General features: G+C 54.3%; 1 protein-coding gene across 1 annotated transcript in view; it reads left to right on the top strand.

The window, feature by feature from the left end:
* Positions 1-16562: 16562 nt before the first annotated feature.
* Rasgrp1 (RAS guanyl releasing protein 1) overlaps positions 16563-20503 on the top strand; it is a 42153-nt gene continuing 38212 nt past the window's right edge. Inside the window, exons 1-2 of the mRNA XM_070005755.1 lie at positions 16563-16762; positions 19902-20080. Of these exons, the coding sequence (XP_069861856.1) occupies positions 16728-16762; positions 19902-20080 (214 nt within the window). The 5' untranslated portion in view covers positions 16563-16727. The remainder of the gene's footprint in view (positions 16763-19901; positions 20081-20503) is intronic.

Raw genomic sequence — 20503 nt, 5'->3', positions numbered from 1 at the left:
CTGGTATTGTCATTTAAGTGCTAAGCCAGTGAGGAACAATGATGACTGGCCGCCCCCACCCCCACCATACCGGTAAATGGTAAATATCCAGTAGCTCTAGTAGGATGGGGACAGAATGTTGCATCAGCACAAAGATTCCCTCAGGCCCCTGGAAGGTTTTTGTTTGTTTGTTTGTTTGCTTGTTTGTTTTGTTGTTGTTGGTTGTGGACCTGAATTCTGAGCCTGGGCACTATCCCTGAACTCTCAGCTCAAGGCTAGTGCTGTACCACTTGAGCCACCGCACTACTTCTAGCTTTTTCTGCTTCTGTGGTGCTGAGGGATCGAACCCAGGGCCTCAGACATGCAAAGCAAGCACTCTACTACTGAGCCACCTTCCCAGCTCCCCCCTGGTAAGTTCTTAACAAGCCAAAGTCAACAGAGACAGCAGCTCACACCTGTAATCCTGGCTACTCAGGAGACTGATATCTGAGGATCATGGTTATCAAAGCCATCCTGGGCAGAAAAGTCTGTAAGAGTCTTATCTCCAATTGGCCTCGGAAAAGCCAGAAGGGGAGACGTGGATCAAGTGGCAGAGCAGTAGCCTTGAGCAAAAATACTAAGGGTTGGAGCCCAGGTTCTGAGTTCAAGCTCCAATATCATCACACACACGTGGGTGCCCAGAGGGTGAGCTGTCTGTAACACGCAACTCACCTGCAAAGTGGTATGCAGTGAAGGTAACCAGGAGTAGGCAAGTGAAGCCAAAGGCAAGACAGAAACCAGATGCCTGTGCAAGAGTCTCCTGAGGGAAATGGAATGTGGCCCACAGCTCTTGTGCCCAGATAAGGATCCCCAAAGACCACCAAGGAGCCGATTCCCATGTAAGCACACAAGCTCGAGCCTGGACTCACCACCATCACCGACACAGCGGGTCAGTTGAGAGCCCAACCCTTCCTCTAGCAGGGTTTTTATAGGGTTTTTAGGGACTTCTATGCGTCATTGCAACACTTAACAAATCATATCACACCGTGGGAAAAATCATAAAATAATTCTGAAAGATAATTAGTGTCACCAGGGACAGGAACTGACCAGGTACTGGGGATTGGCTGGTTCATGGAGTTGTTGCTCTTTGAAATGATTGGCTAAAGCAGATGGTCTGAGCCACGACCCAGTGGTCTTTAACTTGCAGGAACTTCTGGAACTTTGGGTTTTCCTGCTATCTGCTGATTAGCTGTAGTTAGTAGAATTTACCGTAAAAGGGGGTTGTTCCTGGAATTTGGGCCCAAGGGGGATCAAGGGGAGTTGCTGACACATCTCCCAGACAAAATGGAATCCGGACCTAAAATTGCTCTATTTTGTTCAGGCTTCACAGTCAGGTGGTCACACCTGAAGACTGCTGAGGCCTAACCTCGGCACAGAAGAGTAGGGCGGGAGGAGGAGGGGGAAGATATGTGATACCCCGGGGCTGTGGGACCAGGAAAGCTTCTCACCTGAGGCGACTCTGAGCCCTGGTCTGAGGCCTGCTTCTCCGCCTGAGGCCCGCTTCTCACTCTGAGGCCCGCTTCCCCGCCTGAGGCCCGCTTCTCACTCTGAGGCCCGCTTCTCCGCCTTTGGCCCGCTTGTCAGTCTGAGGCCCGCTTCTCAGTCTGAGGCCCGCTTGTCAGTCTGAGGCTCGCTTGTCAGTCTGAGGCCCGCTTCCCCGCCTGAGGCCCGCTTCTCACTCTGAGGCCCGCTTGTCAGTCTGAGGCCTGCTTGGTCTCCGCTTGAGGGAGTGAGGCGGGAGGGAAGGCGGGTTTAACCCCAGCTGTCTGGGACAGACTGACTTCTAACCGCGGGCGCCACGCCTCGCAGGCAGTGAGGAGCCCTGTCACTGTTTCTAGAAGGTTGGAGGCTCCTTGAGGAAGCGCCCTTCAGGCGTGCGCAGGTTACCACCCCTTCAAGGCCGGAGTCGTCCGTCCGTGGGCTGCATCTGCGCATGCGCCAGACTAACCCACGGTGATGCGCCTGCGCATGCACGTGCGACGGGAGCCCGCAAGGCTCATCCGCGTCCACGCCACGTTAGCCTTCCTGATGTGTGTGCGCATGCGCCAGATTTACTTCTCGCTGTGGCCGAAGACGCGCTAGGTGAGCGTGTAGGATGCGTCTGCGCATGCGCCATATCAGCCTCTGCTCTGCCTCTGTGCAGTTTTCATGATGCCTTCTCATGCTTTCTGTTTCCGAAGCTGGCTGTGGTTCCCCAGGGCCTATGGCTTCATCACACACACAAGGTGGCAGTGACCAGAGGGGCTTGTTCCACCCTAGGAGTCCCTGGAGTCCACACAGCCAGGGACCCACAGCAGTGACACTGGCGCATGCGCACAACTAATTTTCCTACCTTCCCTTCTACTGAGACACCTCTCATTGCTATTATTATTATTATTATTATTATTATTATTATTATTATTATTATTGGCCGGGTGGGACTCCAGAGTCAGGAGACTGTGATGGCACTCCTAGGCCAGGAGAGGAAAAGAGTAAAACTGAGGCCAGTCCCACCCAAATACCCAGTGTTAAAGGGAGCTGGAAGAGAAGAAACTGACTCCATCTCTAATGTACTAGGAGCTTTTTCCCCCCTCCCCTGAGCTAAAATTAAAATGCTGATGATCTGCATGTTAAAACAATACTAAAATGTTAAAACTGGAAAGTTCCTCTACTTGCTATAATAAGATTATTTGACTTGCTTGACCATTTGCATTATAAAATGTAACAGACCAGCTTGTTCCCAAAAAGGACTTCCTCTATTTGGGGAGACTTAGAGAAAGACGACCCCCCCCAGACTCATGAGGAGACCCCCCCGCAGTGTGCCCACCAATTAGGTAATCTTTCTGTGTGTCTGGCAATGCTATCGCCATCTGTGTGTGGCCAGCCTCAACCACAGGGTTCTGTGGTTTTTGCCTTTAAAACCCCAGCTTGAGGACGGCTCAAGGTCGCAGTGTCAGCTCCTGAATCTGTGCTGCATCCCTGGCCGGCCAGCTTTTCACTTCCCCAAATAAATCCATCTTTTTATATGAGACTGTCTGTGTGTGGTGGACTTTCTTCCCTGTAACACTGGGAATTGTGAGCTGAACTTGTCAGTGCTGCACTGACAAGAGAGCAGTTCTCCGAGTGTGCTCCTAGAAAGACCCTGGTACTCAGAGGGCATTTCTTCCCTTCCTCAGGCCCCCACAAAGCAAGATATCCCCTAGGGCACCCCTGCTGAGGTAAGAGGGGTACTGAGAAGCCATCCAGGACACTCCAGTGTTGCTTGGGATGTCAGCCTTGGGCCCTGAACATTTCAGGGAACAACCAGAGCCCAGAAAACTCTAGGGTTTGCTATATATAGCTTTTGCTCTATGAGCTACAAGATTAACTCTGTGCAAATGTAACTTGACAAAGGTGTGTGGTTGGCCTCAAAGTCTGCACCGTGGGGGAGGTCTGACAAAGGGAAAGCCGATGGCCAGGCCTAGATTTGGGGCTGTCACTGTGAAACACAGACCTCAGAGGGGAGAAGCCAGGACAGGAAGCCAGCCCTCAAAGCCTATGCAGTGGCTCCAACGCCAAGGAGATCAATACAGAGGCTGCAGGTTGCTGGGAGGGAGGAAACGAGCCACCATCCTATGTTTAACATGGAGGAGGCGTAGCTAAGACACACAGCAAGTTTTTCTGTTCCAATGTTCAGAGTTTCCGGGAAGCCTTCCTAAGCTAAGACTCCTTCCTCTGTCCTCAGCAAACCTTTCTTATAAGAAAGGGTGTCAGTGCCACAAGCTGAGCTATGAATCAGCTGAACTACTGACTTCCCGGAGGCAGCACCCAGCTGAGGATGGGCTGAGGGTGGTCTCACTTACTTTTCCAGGCATCTGGACTCCAGCAACTTATCCAGAACTTCCTTGAACCACTGAAACAGCCGTTCCTGCCCTCCCCTCCCTGCCCTTTTGTCCTCTTCCCTCTCTTCCCTCTCCTCTGTGATAACTTGATTTTACCTACCGGCCCTAACAGTGGAGTCTAGCAATAGAAACTGGGCATTCCGCCTGTCTCCAAAAAGAGCGCAAGATGAGGCAGCTCAAGATGGCATTCAGTGAAGTGAGTCCGACTTCCAAAGGAAAGTCTCACGTGTTTCCTGTCAAGTGTGGAATTGAGGGGTGTTGGGGAAGGACATGAAAGTGAAAAGGGAGCTGTTAGAGATGTGGAAGGGAGAAGGTAGGGGTGTAAGAGATGGTTATGGAGAGACTGAAGATGATCTAAGGGTAATAGGAGTGTGGTTAAGGAGGTGAAGATCTCAGATTCTTGGCTTCTCCAACCAAGGATAGAATTGAACAAAGACACACACACACACACACACACACACGTATGTAAAGTGGCCACACAAGGAGAAAAAAAAGGCATAGTGTTAAGGAAACATGTGGTTAAAGATTCCATTTTCTAGGATTTGGAGTGTGTGGGCTTTGAAGATCATGACTTGACAGATGTTGGGAAAGGAACTGTGCATCTTACATGATTGCCATCCCATGGTTTTAAGTATCTGTGTGAGATACAATCACATGCATGAAGCCTTCAGAGGAAGTTTGTTACACAAAGGTCAGGCTAGGAGCACATGTGGTTCCACTATTGAGAAGCCTCCTTTTGGTTGGCATTGGCCCAGGTTTCTCTGCCTTGAGGGAGATGTCCTAACTGCAGACTGACCACAAATTACCCCCCAGGGATGAATGGCATGGGAGGCACCCAGAGGAAATAAGACTCTCTCCAATTATCCAACAACAAGCTGGAAATGGAGGTGTGGCTCAAGAGTATCTATCAGCCTTGAGCAAAAAAGCCAAGTGAGAGTACAAGGCCCTGAGTTCAAGCCCCAGTACCAACACACACACACATACACACACAGAGAGGCAAATGATGGGATCTTAGGAAAGGAAACAGCCATGCTTAGCAGCTGTTGTCTGTGAGCGTTGGTTGTGTAACAATGAATCTGGGTTCTAGAGCAGTGGGTTCTTTATCCAAGGACCATATTCCAACCTAGGCCTGTTACGCCGCAGACACCATCTGTTTATCTGTTTCATGGGATCACAGGGGCTTTCTTGCCACCAGCCCCTCACCACACCTCCCCCCTCTACTTCCTCATCAGCTTGCCCCAATCCACATCGGCAGCCGCATTCCTGCCCTCTTTCTAGGGACCAGAATCTCTGCCACTCCTGCTCAAAATGCTTGAGGATCCCATTAGCCAATGAACTGGCCGTGTGGAGTCAGGTGTCCATCCAGGATCCACTCAGCCGCAGGAGGGAGGGTCACACAGGGCAAACTGCCCAGGGTGCCTCTACCAGGCCCCCACTTACCAGCTGTGAGCCCAAGCTGTGAAGTAGGCAGCACAAACTTGCTGCTCTCCTCACATGTGAATCCAGGCTAATAACTGCGCGCCCCCGCAGTGCTATTTTGGAACTGTAAGGGAGTTAATGTATGTCAAGTGCATACCACAGTGTCTGGGGGGGCAGGAGCAGCCATGAATTGTGTGATTGTTTAGCGTGACTGTTTACCACTTGTGCCCCGGTGGGGTCCACAGGGCTCTTGACCCCCAGTGTGGTCTGTTGGCCCTGGCCTACCCCTTTCAAGACAAGTCTCCACAGTTGCCTGGCTGAAACACTCATGGGAACACAGCATTTCCCAGCGCAGCTCTCCACCACCGGCAGACAGGCCGAGCAGCGTGAGCCCAGGGTGAGAACGTGCAGGCTCTCCCTTCATCTCTGGGAAAGTAATTATAAAACCCAAGTTTGGGAAAAGAAAGTTAGGTCTGCAGGAGTGATGGGGGGAAATCGCCCACAGCAAAGCTGCGGCTGCCACGTGCTTCATCCAACTGAGAGGTGGCTCGTTCATGACCATGAGGAGCAGCTGCAGTGGCCTGTCCGGCCAGGCTCACGTCCACAAGCCACGGTGCCCCGGGCGTCGGCAGGATAATCTCACATACAGTCACCACAAGCAGTCTCTAAAGGATGTGCATCTTCCAAGAGGATTGTATGAGTCTTGGCATAACTCTTCTAGAAGCAACTAGTGTCTTGTCCCAAAAGAAGCATTCAACTGTGTTGATTTGATGAAGAGTAGGTGAATGGAGAGAGAGAGAGAAAGAGGTCTTCTCGCCAATACAGCATCCAAACAAATGATAGAAGGGATTTCTGTTATGAGACGTGTTGCCATCTTCATAGGAACCACAGACTGACATTTGTGTGAGTTCACAGTTCTCATTGGATACCCCTAGCGCTTGCCCCACAAACCAACTATGGCCATAATTAGCTAACTTTAAAGATGATAGCAGCACCGGGCAACGGTGGCTCACGCCTGTCATCCTAGTTACTCAGGAGGCTGAGATCTGAGGATCACGGTTCAAAGTCAGCTGGGGCAGGAAACTCTATGAGACTCTTATCTCAAATAAACTGCTAGAAAACCAGAAGTGGTGCTGTGGTTCGATCGGTAGAGCACTCACCTTGAGCTAAAAAGGGCAGGGAAAGCGCTCAGGCCCAAAGTTCAGGCCCCACAACAGACAAAAAAAAAAAAAAAAAAAAAAGATGATAGCAACTTGCTATTGCTTGCTGCTGCCATTGCTAATAAAAACTCGGGATTAGAATCGTGTGTCCTTTGGCTACCCTTGGTGTGTCCCTGTGGGGTATTTCAGATGCCTACTGTATAAGGACACCTCAAATAATCAATGTCACTTCAAGTGTGTTGGTTAAGTCACTGTTGTGTCATGGACTCTGAGAAAAAAAAAAAATCTCAGAAACTCCTGAGATTCATTAAGGGCATCCATGAAAAGTTCTGAACAACCCTACCAAAGAGAAACCAATGTAACTCATATTAACGCTGCAAACTTCCTTGACCATCAGCCTTTTGTATACGTATTAATGTTGCACATAGAAATATTCTTTGGAAAATAGTGTAGACCACATCAAAAATACACGGTGACATAAATAAACAAAGTAAAATAAAATCTGTCTTGTGTGATCTCCAGTTTCTTAGGCCCAAAGCAATTTCCAGAAAGTCACACTCACTGGAGGTAAGATTCCTGGAGAAGCAGTGTGCCATCGTGCCAGACAGACAGTTACAAGGAGAGACAAACTTTGAACAAGGGGAGGCAGGCTTCCTGAGGACAGATGCTCCCGCCACCAGCCTCCATGAAGTGAAGGAGGTCTCCAGACCTCCATTCTTTCCCTATGCCTGCCACGTGTCCAGGGCTCTGTCCGTAGCTTGAGGAGTTGGATTGTTGTGTTTCTCATCAGTGGCTTTCCCCATAGGAAGAATTTTCCTTGAGTCTTAGGGAGACCAGGTTGTTTCAGAGATCACTGTCTCCTGTGCTGATGGAGAAGGTCACCCCGAGGTTGAACAATGACGGGGCATTAATGACTCTATACTTTCCAGGGGCCTTTATCAAACCTTAGTTGACTGATTGCAATCCACTGTACCAACAAAGTAAGCCCTTTTCTTATCAAATGACTTTTGGGTGGTGGTTTTTTGGTTTTTTTTTTAACACTCCTTCCTGCTTCCCCCTGGGAAAAACAGCTGTCTGGGCGCTGGGTCCTGGGGCACTGACCTCCCGTTGCAAAGTGAGGTGACAACACAACAGCACTTCTGAGTCACTCCTACGAAGCCACTGGCATCTGCTTTGCTCACCCTTGCACTCAGAGAAAGACAAAGATTCATTTCCACCGGGAAGGATTCTTTGTGGAGGACTTTAACCAGGCAGGAAAAGGAGGCCCACTCAGATTTCCCCTCCTCTTGCACAAAGCGGGTATCCTACAGCACAAATGGGTGGGGGAGGAAGATGGACAGGTGAGGTCCATGTAGATTCTGCGCTCTTGTGTCCCCAGGAATAAGAGTGACTCTTTCAGCCTCAGGGGACACCTCTGGCTTGCTTTGGGGAGAAAAGCTGAGGTTTTCTGGCCCACCTCAGGGTGAAAATAAGAAAACTATGAAGAACGTAGACCAGGGTTCCTCCAAAGCCATGATGGAGTAGTTTAGTGTGCTCTGAACTTATACAATTTCATCCTTTCTTTTTTTAAACAAAAGTGTTCTCTAAGAGTAGGGATGCCACAACTTGATGGCTAAAATTAAAATCCTTTCTCATTCCTTTGCTCCTAGATGCGGCCTCAAAACGAGACCACATCCCAGATTCTATGTGCTCTCAAAGTGACAGTTTAAAAATAAACTTGTGAAGTTATAAACGCTTCCTCACAGGGAACTAGGATCTGCTGAACCATCTCAGAAGAGTAGGAAGGGATTTTCTGGGGCACCAGGCTGGGAAGGCTAAAGGAAAGGCTCCAGGGGAGACCCCAAGGGAGGCGGGGGCTACCACACACCAGACGTGAGCTGGGAGTTGGACAACATGGCTGAAATAGAGTAAGACATAGCTCTAATTTTTTTCACTTAAGAATTTTGAATTTGCTGGGTAACAGTACCTCATGCCTATAATCCCAGCTACTCAGGCAGCTGAGATCTGAGCTAACTGGTTCAAAGCCAGCCAGGACAGACATATCCATGAGACTTTTATCACTAGTTAACTAGAAATGGTGTGGTTCAAGGCCAGTAGAGTATTGGCCTGAAGCTAAAAGCCAAGCAAGAAGGCTAGGAATGTGGCTCAGGGGTAGAGTGCTTGCCTAGCACACATGAAGCCCTGGGTTTGAATCCTCAGCACCACATAAACAGAAAAAGCCAGAAGTAGCACTGTGACTCAAGTGATAGAGTGCTAGTCTTAGGTAAATGAAGCACAAGGACAGTGCCCAGACCCCAAGTTCAAGCCACAGGACTGGCAAAAAAAAAAAAAAAGGCCAGGTACCGATGGCTCACACCTGTAATCCTCGCTACACAAGAGGCTGAGATCTGAGGATCACTGTTCAAAGCCAGGCTGGGCAGGAAAATCTGTGAGACTCTTATCTCCAATAAACCACCAGAAAAACAGAAGTGGTGCTGTGGCTCAAGTGGTAGAGTGCTCGCCTTGAGCTGAAGAGCTGAGGGACAGCACCCAGGCCCAGAGTTCAAGCCCCACGACTGACAAAAAAAAAAAGCCAAGCAAGAACGTGAGGCTCCGAGTTCAAGCCCTCAGTAAAACCAGGCAGAGCACCGGGCGTGACCACCATGGAGATGGCTTCTAGGATGGGGAAATTTCCGTAAGTCATTTTTATGAAACTTTGTGGCTATCTGACACTTTTTATGAAGCGAAACAATTCAGCACCCAGGGAAGGTGTGAAAACTCCAATTGTAATTGTGGATCAATTAGGAAGGTGAATGAGACTTCTCCAGACGGAGATGACTAAAGGCAGAGAAGAATACTTCACCATGGGTGACACAGTCTCATTAGGTACAACTAAACTCTCTCCTGGTCAGAAAGCCAAGCTCCACTTTGAAGACATGGTACAGTTCTGAATTGGTTAGTGGTGAGTGTCTGCACGAAGACTTGTGAGTAGAGACAAGAAGTCTGTCCTCAGAGCCGGAAGAGGAAGCTGTCAGCTCACTTCAGTAGAAGTCTCCGGAGGAAATTAGGAAAGGCTTGGGGTTCCCCAACCCTGGACCCTGAAAGTCCCCCAGAGTTCCGACTCACTGGTTCCAAGTTTGTCAGGTTCAGTCTGGCTTAATTCCAGAGGTCTCAACCCCAAATCTCCTCCAATACCCAGCAAACTGGTTCACCTGAGATGTTTTGGGGGTCTTTGTAGCCTCCGTGCTGTCACACAATATGGAGTCACTTTTTGTGTTCCACCCACGCAGCCAGCACCAACGAATATCTGAGTTTCACCTCCCTAAGAAACTACTAGATCTGTGGGGCTGGGAAGGTAGCTCAGTGGTACAGCGCTTGCCTTGCATGCCTGAGGCCCTGGGTTCAATTCCCCAGCACCACATAAGCAAAAAGAAAAAAGCTGGAAGTGGCACTGTGGCTCAAGTGGGAGAGCGCTAGCCTTGAGCTGAAGAGCTGAGGAACAGCGCCCAGGCCCAGAGTTCAGGCCCCACGACCGGACCCCCCCCCCCAAAAAAAGAAACTACTAGATCTGAAAGGCTTTCAGATAGACAGACAGACAGACTCGTAAGATGGTCATCTTTCCCCTGAGCTCTATTCCTGTTGAAATAGTATTTCTTCTGGATACATACATGGGATACAATCGTGCCCTCATGAAGTACTGCATGAGAACCACTACAGATAAGTCAGTGAGGGCCAGTTTCGTTCTTCCCCTTCCAGATAGACTTTTTACCGAGCAGTGAGTGGCAGCACTTTCAGTGCGGACCTGCTGGCCAATCAGAGCGCGTCCTGCCTGGATTTCGGGTGGTACAGTTTCAGGCAGGGGCATCTCGTCTGCAAACACAAATGACTTTGGTTCACTTAAGGGAAGAAATTCAGAACATGGCCTACTAAAAGGACTTTTGTTTTGGTCGATCTTGAAACCTCAATTTTCCTTAGCTCCAGTCCAACTGGTATCATGAGACAATAATGGCATAGTGTTCAGAGAGAGCTACAACTGCCAAGAACAGGGAGCCCAAGAGTCTGATTCCAAAGCCATGCCTGTCTCTCAGTAACCTGTCCTAGTGTTCAGATATCCACACGCTTATCAAAGTTACAGCATGCAAGCCAGGGGAGACGTCTCATGCCAGGAATCCTAGCTGCCTGGGAGGTAAAGATCAAGAGGGTTGAGGTTTGACAACAGCCCGGGAGAAAAAAATTTTTGAGACCTCACTCTCAACCAGTAAAAGGCTGAGTGTGTTGGCAGTATCTGCTGACCCAGCTAGGTCAGAAGTATAAATGGGAGGATCACAGTGCAGACTGGCCTAGGCAGATTTTTGTTTTATTCTGTATGTGGTTTTTTAATGTAATTTCAGGACTCTCATGAAGGAATTATTTGCCCATACCAGAGTTAGAACTCAAGGCTTTACATTTGCTGGGCTGGCACTCTAAACCACCTCGGCTAAATACTCTGCTGCAAACATACCTTAATAAATAATACTTCTTGGTAATGCTTCAATCACTAGATCTAATAATTTCCTCAGGAAAAATAAAAATTAAGCTAGGCATCAGTGGCTCACATCTGTAATCCTAGCTATTCAGGACGTTGAAATCTAAGAATCAAAATTTGAAGTCAGCCTGGGCAAAAAGTTCTGTGGGATACTTATCTCCAATTAACCAGCAAAAAGCTGGAAGTGGAGCTGTGGCTCAAGTGGTAGAGCCCTAGCCTTAAGCAAAAAAGTCAAGTTAAAATGGAAGACCCGGAGTTCAAGACCCAGTACTGGCACACATATACACACAAAAATTTATAGGAAGGAACTGTTTTCTGACCCAGTCTATAAAGGAAGCATGCTCACGTGCTCGCTTGCGTGTATACACACACTCACACAGAGTACACATGTGCCTGTATTGTGAAAACTGATAGTAAGCTAGAATGGCCCCAATGGCATGTTACCAGCACATTGACTTCTACTTTCGCTTTTCAAGTAATTTGAAAGTAAAAACTTGGGACAGGGCCAAAAGAAGTCTTGAGTTCATATAGCTCTCCCTAACCTTGTCTTTTTTTTTTTTTTTTTTTTTGTCATTCGTGGGGCTTGAACTCTGGGCTTGGGCACTGTCCCTGCGCTCTTCAGCTCAAGGCAAGCGCTCTACCACTTGAGCCACAGCGCCACTTCCGGTTTTCAAGTGGTTTATTGGAGATAAGAGTCTCATGGACTTTTCTGCCCGGGCTGGCTTTGAACCACCATCCTCGGATCTCAGCCTCCTGAGTAGTAGCTAGGATGACAGGCGTGAGCCACCTGTGCCCGGCTATAACCTTGCCATTTTTTAGGGAAGCATATAGCTTGAGCCAGGCTAAGGAATACAGCTTGTAACTAGGCCCAAATCCCGATGGTGGCTTAGTAACTTGTGGCTGATATGTCAGCTAAGCAACTGGCCATCAAGCCTCTGGTTAGGCCCGGTTCCTTGGCCTCTGAACCCCACGCAGCCCTTCCTACTGAGCAATCACCCACAAGCTCAAATGTTTTGGGTACCAAATCTAACACGATCTGGGGAAGCAGCACAATGGTGATGAGCTTGAACCCCAGCTGCTCTAATTTTAGATTCCTGTGTGAGAGGCTTGACCCCTTTAAGCCTTAATGGTCTCACTTACAAAGGGGACGATGCCACTGACAAATCATGGTCAAGATTTTTGGCACCGTGGTTGATTCATAGGAAGCACTCCATAGCAGGACACACGTAACCCAGAGAAGAAACACAGGAACTAAAAACCAGTCCAAAGCCGGATGCTGAGGGCTCACACCTGTACTTCCCGATACTCAGGAGGCTGAGGCCGGGAGGGCTGCATGTGGTTCCAAGTCAGCTCTGGGCAGAAGCAGCTAGGAGACTCCGTCTCCCGTGACTCAGCAAAAAGTGGAAATGGAGACATGATTCAAGTAATAGACTCAAGCCCCGAATCCAAGCCCCAACTAGCAAAACACAAAACAAAGCAAAACCTAAAAGAGCCAGGCAAGCCTTTCCTTCCCAGCCCACTTCCTACAATCTCCACGTGGTCCTCTTCCGCCCCACGGCATGTCCTGCAGGGCCAGGGGAAGGTCCACTCACCAGGGCTCGCCCAGACCAAAGCCAGGAACTCTCCGGAAATAAGGAAGGATCTCAGTCCTTCAGGAGGGCACAACCTAAACCCCAGGGGAATGGCGTAGGCAGGACAGCCCTGCTTAGGATCCACAGAAGTCTTTCCATTCAGTCTCTTCAAAGTCCAACAAAAATGAATGAGCATACTGAACACATAAGAATGTATACTATCCGATGACAGTCCTCTGATGCCATCTTTATGTGCTCGTAAACTATACTTTTCGTGTTTGCGTGTGTTTGGGGGGCACCCAGTGTGTGCAGTGCCAGTGTGACAGCGTGAATCCAGGGTCTCACACTCCTTTTGCTTGGCTTGTTCTCACAAGGCTGGTGCTCTACCGCTTGAGCCACACTTCCACTTCTGGCTTTTAGCTGGTTCATGGTGATGAGAGTCTCTTGGATTTGTCTGCCCCTATCTAGTTTGAACTACAATCCTCAAGCTCACCTCCTGAGTGGCTATATTTTTTAATTCTGTGGAGGAAGAGGAGGGCAAATATCAACATGTGTGCTTCTGACACTCCTGCTAAGTTGAGACAGGTCTTCGGGGAGTAGGGTCTCAGGCTGTGACGTAGCTACGGCCAGCCTCTGTCCGTCTACTTTCTTGCACCCCCACAGGGCAAGAATCACAGCAACTCTCATTATCAGAGGATTTTTTTAAAGCACCTTCAACATCGAATATATATAACTTGTTTAGTTCTCACATACATCATCAATCTAAGTGAGTTCTCCACACACACCCCACCCCACACCCCAAACACAAGCTAACAATCTCAACGCAGCTCCGAGCACAGCGGCCTCACACCTGGCTGGGCCAAATTCAGATGGGCAGGAGTGGCTCTCCTTGGGGAGCGCGCTGTGGCTGGCAGAGCGCCTGCAAGTCACCCGGATGACACCCTCCCAGCCTGCCATGCCCCGACAAGCCTAAGCCTGACAGCTAAGTCCTCCAGAGCCAGTGTGCTTGCCGTGTGCATCTCCCCCGCCTCCCGCGCCCAGAATCAAGTATTTTCTGTGTACATCGCCAGGTACAGGAGGAAACAGAAACGGCACAAAACAGCACATGGGCACTGTTGGCTTTCGCAGTAAATTTGGCATCTCTTCAGGATGGGTACTAAGAAATCCCCACCTCCAAAAAGATAGGCTACGGTCAGTTCCAAACTCGACAGAGGCGCTAGCAGTCTGGATTTGTGGGGGTCATTAGAACATCACTGTGAAAATCAAGTGTAGAAATGCTTGCCACTGGTGTATGGAGTATTAGGTTTCCTTAAATATGCACAAAAGAAAAAAAACCCGCTTTAAAGAGAACACAATTTCTTGCACAGAATGAAGGAGCACCTGCCGGTGACCCCACTTTCATCGGCAATGCCTCCCTCTCCCTACCCCCCCCCTGTCTTCCCATGTGAGTCTGTCTCAGTCTTCAAGAGCTGTCACTCCAGGCCTATGCTCATCACACGCCATGTCTAAATGCATATTAAACCGAACAGCTCTTCATCCTCCACCCACAAAAAAAAAAAAAAAAAAAAAAAAAACCACATCCTTTGGCTGAATCTTTCCAAGAACTGGGTTTTTCTTCCAGCTTTTACCTATGCCCCTTTGGAGGGGTTAAATGGTGAAGCAGGTGAGCAGGGTTAGGAGCTACGTACGGGAGAGGAGTTTGAAAAGCAGTGGTTATGTGAGCCGAGTGGCTCTGTTCTGTGACCGCTGGTCTGGTGGCGATGGCAGTGTGTGCGCACGCTCGGAGGCCCAGTGTTGGCTGTAATTAAGTTGGCTCCCTTGGTCCAGCCCCGCTTGTCTCCAGCGCCCAGACAGGCAAGTGGAGGGCGGTGTGGTGGTTCATCGACTCTCAGCCTGTGTGGAGAGGGATCTGAACGGCCCACAGGGGCCCCTGTGTCTCCACAAAGGCTGTGAAATGGGCAGGCTCGGGAGCCTTGTTCCTACCCGAGGCCAGGGCCTGCGGGCAGCTGCTCCTCACCAACCAGGCCAGGTGAGCGCACGGGACCACAGGGCACCTGCCAGGCTCTGGATATGTTTGCCCAGGTGCCCCACCGCCTGGTGCGGAGGAAGCACTTTCCACACCAACACATCCTTGGTACTTACTGTAAGCGCGACTTTACCAAACTCCTTCGAGGTAGGCACCCGTGTGCACCCATTTCTGCCACTGCGTTAAGAACAGTCATTGCCTTGCTTAGCGTCACATAATTGGGACTGAGCCTCAGATTCAGGAACGGCAGAGCTCACACTTTTAACTATTTGAGCCATTCTGCTACCCCAGCATTTGCAACAAGTCTTTGTTCAACCTATTTGAACTCAATGAAGTTTCCAGAAACTTCACTGTAGTACTCTAGGCACTGTTTTGTTTGTTTTGCAGAGAAGAGGACACAACTCAGGGCCTTGCACCTGTGAGCCAAGTGCTCTTCCACCGAGCTAAATCTCCAACCTTAGGCACTGAGTTGTTTTTGTGTGTGTGTTTTTCTCTGGTCCTGGGGCTTGAACTTGGGGCCTGGGTGCCATCACTGAGCCTTTATGCTCTTGGCTTATTTTCATAGGTTATGGAGGCCTGTAAGCCACTTCAACTCACTTGTAGGATGAATACAGGGTAATAGGTCTGCAGTCGTGACAGGTGGCCGCAGGCCTGGCGCTCTGGCAGCCCAGGACACTGGCTCAAGTGCGGCAAGCCTGTGACAGGGGTGTGCGATCAGGACAGTACAGCAGGGATGGCAGGGAGCCAGGCAGAGCTCCAGACAAGGTGTGCGCGTCTGTGGGGACAGGCGTGGATGCAAGGGCAGTGACCCCTGCCCTTGGGGGCAGCGGCGGTGGCAAGTTCCATCAGGCAAGCACAGGAAGCCGGAAGCACATCCCCCCATCACTCCGGCTGCCCCCCCATCACCCCCGGCCACCCTCCCCATCACCCCCGGCCATCCTCCCCATCACCCCCGGCCGTCCTCCCCATCACCCCCACTGTCCTCCCCATCACCCCCGGCCACCCTCCCCATCACCCCCGGCCGTCCTCCCCATCACCCCCGGCCACCCTCCCCATCACCCCCGGCCGTCCTCCCCATCACCCCCGGCCACCCTCCCCATCACCCCCGGCCGTCCCCCCCATCACCCCCACTGTCCTCCCCATCACCCCCGGCCACCCTCCCCATCACCCCCGGCCGTCCTCCCCATCACCCCCGGTCGTCCTCCCCATCACCCCCGGCCGTCCCCCACATCACCCCCGGCCATCCTCCCCATCACCCCCGGCCGTCCTCCCCATCACCCCCACTGTCTCCCCATCACCCCCGGCCACCCTCCCCATCACCCCCGGCCGCCCTCCCCATCACCCCCACTGTCCTCCCCATCACCCCCGGCCGTCCCCCCCATCACCCCCGGCCACCCTCCCCATTACCCCCAGCCGTCCTCCCCATCACCCCCACTCCACTGTCCTCCCCATCACCCCCGGCTGTCCCCCCCATCACCCCTGGCCACCCTCCCCATCACCCCCGGCCGTCCTCCCCATCACCCCCACTGTCCTCCACATCACCCCCGCCGTCCTCCTCCTCCTCCCCCCGCAATCAGCCCTGGACCATCAGCCTCGGCTCCCCTCCGGCCCCCCGCCCCGCCCCGCCCCGCCCCGCCTCCCGCGCCCGCCCGCGGGGGCCCGGACACCCTCCGGTGGGCCCGGCTGGCTCGCTGCCGCCGGGAGCGTCCGAGGCCCGCGGCCGGCTCGGCTCCGATCCCGCGTGCTGGGTTCCAGCCCGGGCCCTCGAGGCGCGGGTGACGCGTTCGCGGGGCACGGGCGCGGGGGCTGGGCAGGCCGGCTCCCGGGGGAGCGGGACCGGGAGGGGTGCGGCGGGAGGGGCGGGAGCGGGGGGCGGCGGGGCGGCGCGGCGGGGCGGGGCCGAGCCCCGCTTCCTCCCTCGGCCCGCGCGGGCGCGGCAGGTGTCGGCGCGCACGAGGCCGGGGGCGCGCACAAACTTTGCGCCTGGTTCGCCGGGCGCCGCGTCCGCTCGCCGGGCGCCCGATCGGCTCTGCCGGGCGCCCGATCGGCTCTGCCGGGCGCCGCGTCCGCCGTCGGGGCGCCGGGCGGAGAGGCCGGGAGAGGCGGGCGGGCGGGCAGGGCCGGGCGATGCGCGGCGGCGCTCGGTGAGGCGGCTCGGGCGGCGCGGCCATGGGCACCCTGGGCAAGGCGCGAGAGGCTCCGCGGTGAGTGCGCGGGGCGCGGGGGGCGAGGGAGGCGCGGGATCGGGGTCCCCAAGTCCGGGAAGGGGACGCGGGGGCTGGCGCGGCCGGACGGTGGGCGAGGCGGGCGGAGGACGGCGGGGCGAGGGCCGAGGGCGCCCGGCGGCTTCGGACATCCCGGCCCCGGCCCCGCGGCGCCCTCCGCCCGCGCCCCGCGCCCCGCGCCGGGGTCCCCGACTCCCGCCGCAGCGCCCCCTGGCGGCCTCTCCCGGCCCCGCGCTGGCCGCCCGCTCCGGGGTTCGGGGACGGGAGGCGGGTGGGACCCGCACCCTCGTCCTCCCTGCCCGCTTCGCTCCGCGGAGGCGCGGGGTCTGGGGACGAGGCTGGGCGGGCCCCGGGCTCTGCCGGGCCTGGGCGGTGCGCTCGGCCCGCTCGCTGGGTCCCCGGGGGGGGCCTGGCCGCGCCCGGGCGGCTCTGCGAGGCGGGCCCGCGCCCCGCGCCCCTTCCCCGCCGCGCCCCGCGCCGGGGCCCGGCCTTCGGCCCTCGCCGCGCCCCGCGGCCGCCGTGAGGCTCGGAGACGCGGGGCGCGCGGCGGGGCCGGGCGGGGCGCGGGGGTCCCGGGCCTGGCCGCCCGGCGGCGCCGCGTTCTCCCTTCCCTGCCTTTTCCTCTCCTAAATACTTCCTTCTCGATCTTTCTTTCTTTTTGAATCGATCCCATCCCCCTCCCTGGGAGGAGCAGGGGCCGAGGGTCCCGCAGCGCGGGCGCCACCCGCCCGGGGAGGCGCGGGCAGAGGGAGCCCGGCCCGTCTCCTTCGGTGGGTCTTGGGTTCAGCCTGGTCCCGACCTGCAGGGAGGCTGGGGAGCGCGGCCAGGGGCGGGGAGGCCCGGAGCGGGGAGGCCCGGAGCGGGGAGGCCCGGAGGCGGGGAGGCCGGGAGGCGCGGAGGCCGCCCGCCCGCCCGCCCCGGCCGCCGGCGCCCCGTCCCCGCAGACCAGTGCTTTGCGAAGACCCTCCGTGCCGGCGGGCCGCGCAGCTCCTGGCACCTGCAGGGCAGGCGAGGGCAGAGCTGACGACCGCTGTGCAGTCAGTCCACCCGCCGAGCCTTCCTGGCCCCTTCTGATGGGCGCAGAAGGTTCGGGGTCCCAGGCAAAGGAGATGGCCACCCACAGCACAAAAGCCAGGCGGCGGCTGCTCCTCCTAGTCCTCCCGAGGTGGAGAACACAGCCTTCTGGTCCAGAGGCTCAGAGACACGTCCGCAGCCAGCAGGCACCAACCAGCCAGGCTGCCGGGCCGGGCGGCCTCTGGGGGTTCTGTCCCAGCTGCTGATGGGACTCAGCCCGGGATGGACATCCGTCGTGGCCGGTGCTTGGTCTCTCAGGATCACCGGGCCTTGGGCTCCTGAGACCCCGTACCAGTGAGCAGGCAGAGCAGGCCCAGCAGCGGGTGTGCAGCACACCCTGGGCGCTCGGTGCTGCCACTCGGAGTAGGGCCACGCCGAGTGCTCAGTCTTGTAGCAGGCTCCTCTCCCTACCCAGGGCCCCCACACTTGGAGCACGGGGGCAGCCCTGTGTGGCTGAGGCAACCCCCTGCCAGGGAAAGGCCCCGCAGAGCCTGCCTGTCCCCCTGCAAGGACACGGACCCAATCGCTGGGCTGCCTTCCCCTCCCTTCTCCCGGTCTTACTCTCCAAGTCGAGTCTTTATTTTTATTTTTGTACTAAGGAGCTTCCAGACCGCCTTCATGCAAGGACAGCCAACCTCCAAGGAGATGTGCTGGGCTTGCCTCCCGTCTCCCCCATGCCCCCCCCCCCCCCCCCCCCGCGGGCCTCACTCCCACAGCCACAGCCGCTTCTGCTTTAATGTATTGTGAACAGTTGCGAATCTAAGGTGAATCATAGTAAGCGGTGGACTCACCAAAGCCACGGTAGGGAGAAGAGAATTAACTGGCCATACTCCACAAAAGGTGTCAGGAGCAACAATGATCACTGTTTTTAAAACTTCAGAAAGATTACAGATGTGTATCTGTATCTTTTTTCCAGTGAAGAGGAAAATATTTTTAAAACCTTCAAAGTCATTTTGGTGAAATGACTTGTGCCCATGATGTCATGATCAAAGATAAGGCTGACAGAATGGGCACCAGTAAGCTCACACCTGCAATCCTAGCTCCACAAGAGGCTGGGATCTGTGGATGGAGGTTTGAGGCCAGCCTGGGCAGGAAAGTCCATGAGACTCTTATCTCCAATTAACCAGCAAAAGAAGAAAAAAAAAAGGAAATGGAGTGGTAGAGTAGTAGCCTTGAGCTGAAAAGGCTGAGGCACAGTACTTAGGCTCAAGCATCAGTACTGGTGAGCATGTGTGTATATGTGTATGCACACAAGCGCACACAGCACACACACAGATGACAGGTCCATTCCAAACTTGTCCTTTTCCATTTAGTTCTAGAACATACCTCTGGAGAACACAGCTTGTAGTGGAGCTGTGGCCCAAGGGGTAGAGCACTAGCCTTGAGCTGAAGAGCTCAGGGACAACGCCCAGGCCCAGAATTCAAACCAAAAAGAATCCAAGTAAGGACTTGATGGAATAGTGCTTGGGGATACAATATGTCTTAGGGGTCATTGTGTGGTTGATAATAGTATGTGGTTTCTTAATCCCAATATAGATGTGTAAGAAAGGCACAGGACTAATTTAAAATCTAACCACCGCCCCCTCAGCCTCCCCTGGCCTGGTTCTCCCCCGAGTTCCCTGAAGGCGCTTCAGAGACTGCCGACCTTCTGCACTGCTCTGCCGCTTGGGATGAATTGGGGCCAGCTGCAGTAGCTGTTGAGGCACGTGCCAGTGGTTTAGCCGCTGGAGTAGTAAAAATGACTGGCCACGAGCTGCGGGGCGGACGGCTGAGGGACCATCTGCCACCTGCCGCTGGCCTTCCACAAGTGGGAGGGCCCGCATCCTTCCCCCTTTCCCCGGGGGACCTCTTACCTGGAGTTTCACAGCCAACCAGTTTGATCAGTGCCCTTGCCAGGAGGGAGGGCTGCGCCTCCATTCAGCCCAGCTCCTGGGACTCCTTGGCTCTCCTCCGCCCCTTTCCTCTCCAGCCTCAGAGCCTGGCATCTGCGGTGCTGTGACCTGCTCCCTGCTCTTCCTCCCTCACCTCCTCCTCTCCTCCCCAGGAAACAGCCCCATGGCGCCCGAGCTGCCCCCAGAGCAAGACTAGAGGCTAAGCCAGCCTCCCTGCCCTGCCACACCAGCCTGGCCCCAGTCACTCAGCTGGGGATGATGGTGCCCCTGGGACAGCTGGCCCGCGGAGCCAGCCTGGAGGAGCTCCTGGACATCTGCATCCAGGCCTTCGGTAAGCCCGCCGTGGGCAACGTCGCCGTCACTGCCTTCTTCTATTTTCTTTTAAGGGTGCTTTCTAGAGAAGCAACCTGGATTGGCTGGGGGGGGGCGCTTTAGAAATCGCTTTTGAGACTTTGACACATTGGCAGGCCTTGTGCAGGGCCTGGGGCACGTGACTGCGGGGGCCTCGCGGGTCGGGCTCAGAGGCTGAACGTAAGAGAAGCTGGCAAGCACGGGGCAGGTCTATCTCGCGCGGAGGGCGCTCTGTGCCTGCGATCTGGGGGTTCTGGGGATGGAGAACCTCTGTGCTGCAGGCGCATGTGTTGGGGGACAGGCCTGGGAGAGAAACGGTTGGGATCGTGCAGGCAGCTGGTCTCTGTGGTGCGTGGTGCGGTGATGAGAGGGGTTGGGTCCGGAGCGGATGGAGAGCCACCGG

The sequence above is a fragment of the Dipodomys merriami genome, unplaced genomic scaffold, assembly GCF_024711535.1.
Source record: "Dipodomys merriami isolate MVZ:Mamm:240054 unplaced genomic scaffold, mDipMer1.0.p SCAF_69, whole genome shotgun sequence".
Taxonomy (NCBI): Eukaryota; Metazoa; Chordata; class Mammalia; order Rodentia; family Heteromyidae; genus Dipodomys; species Dipodomys merriami.
The sequence above is the reverse complement of the archived record's forward strand: the minus strand, read 5'-3'. Positions and strand labels throughout refer to the sequence as shown.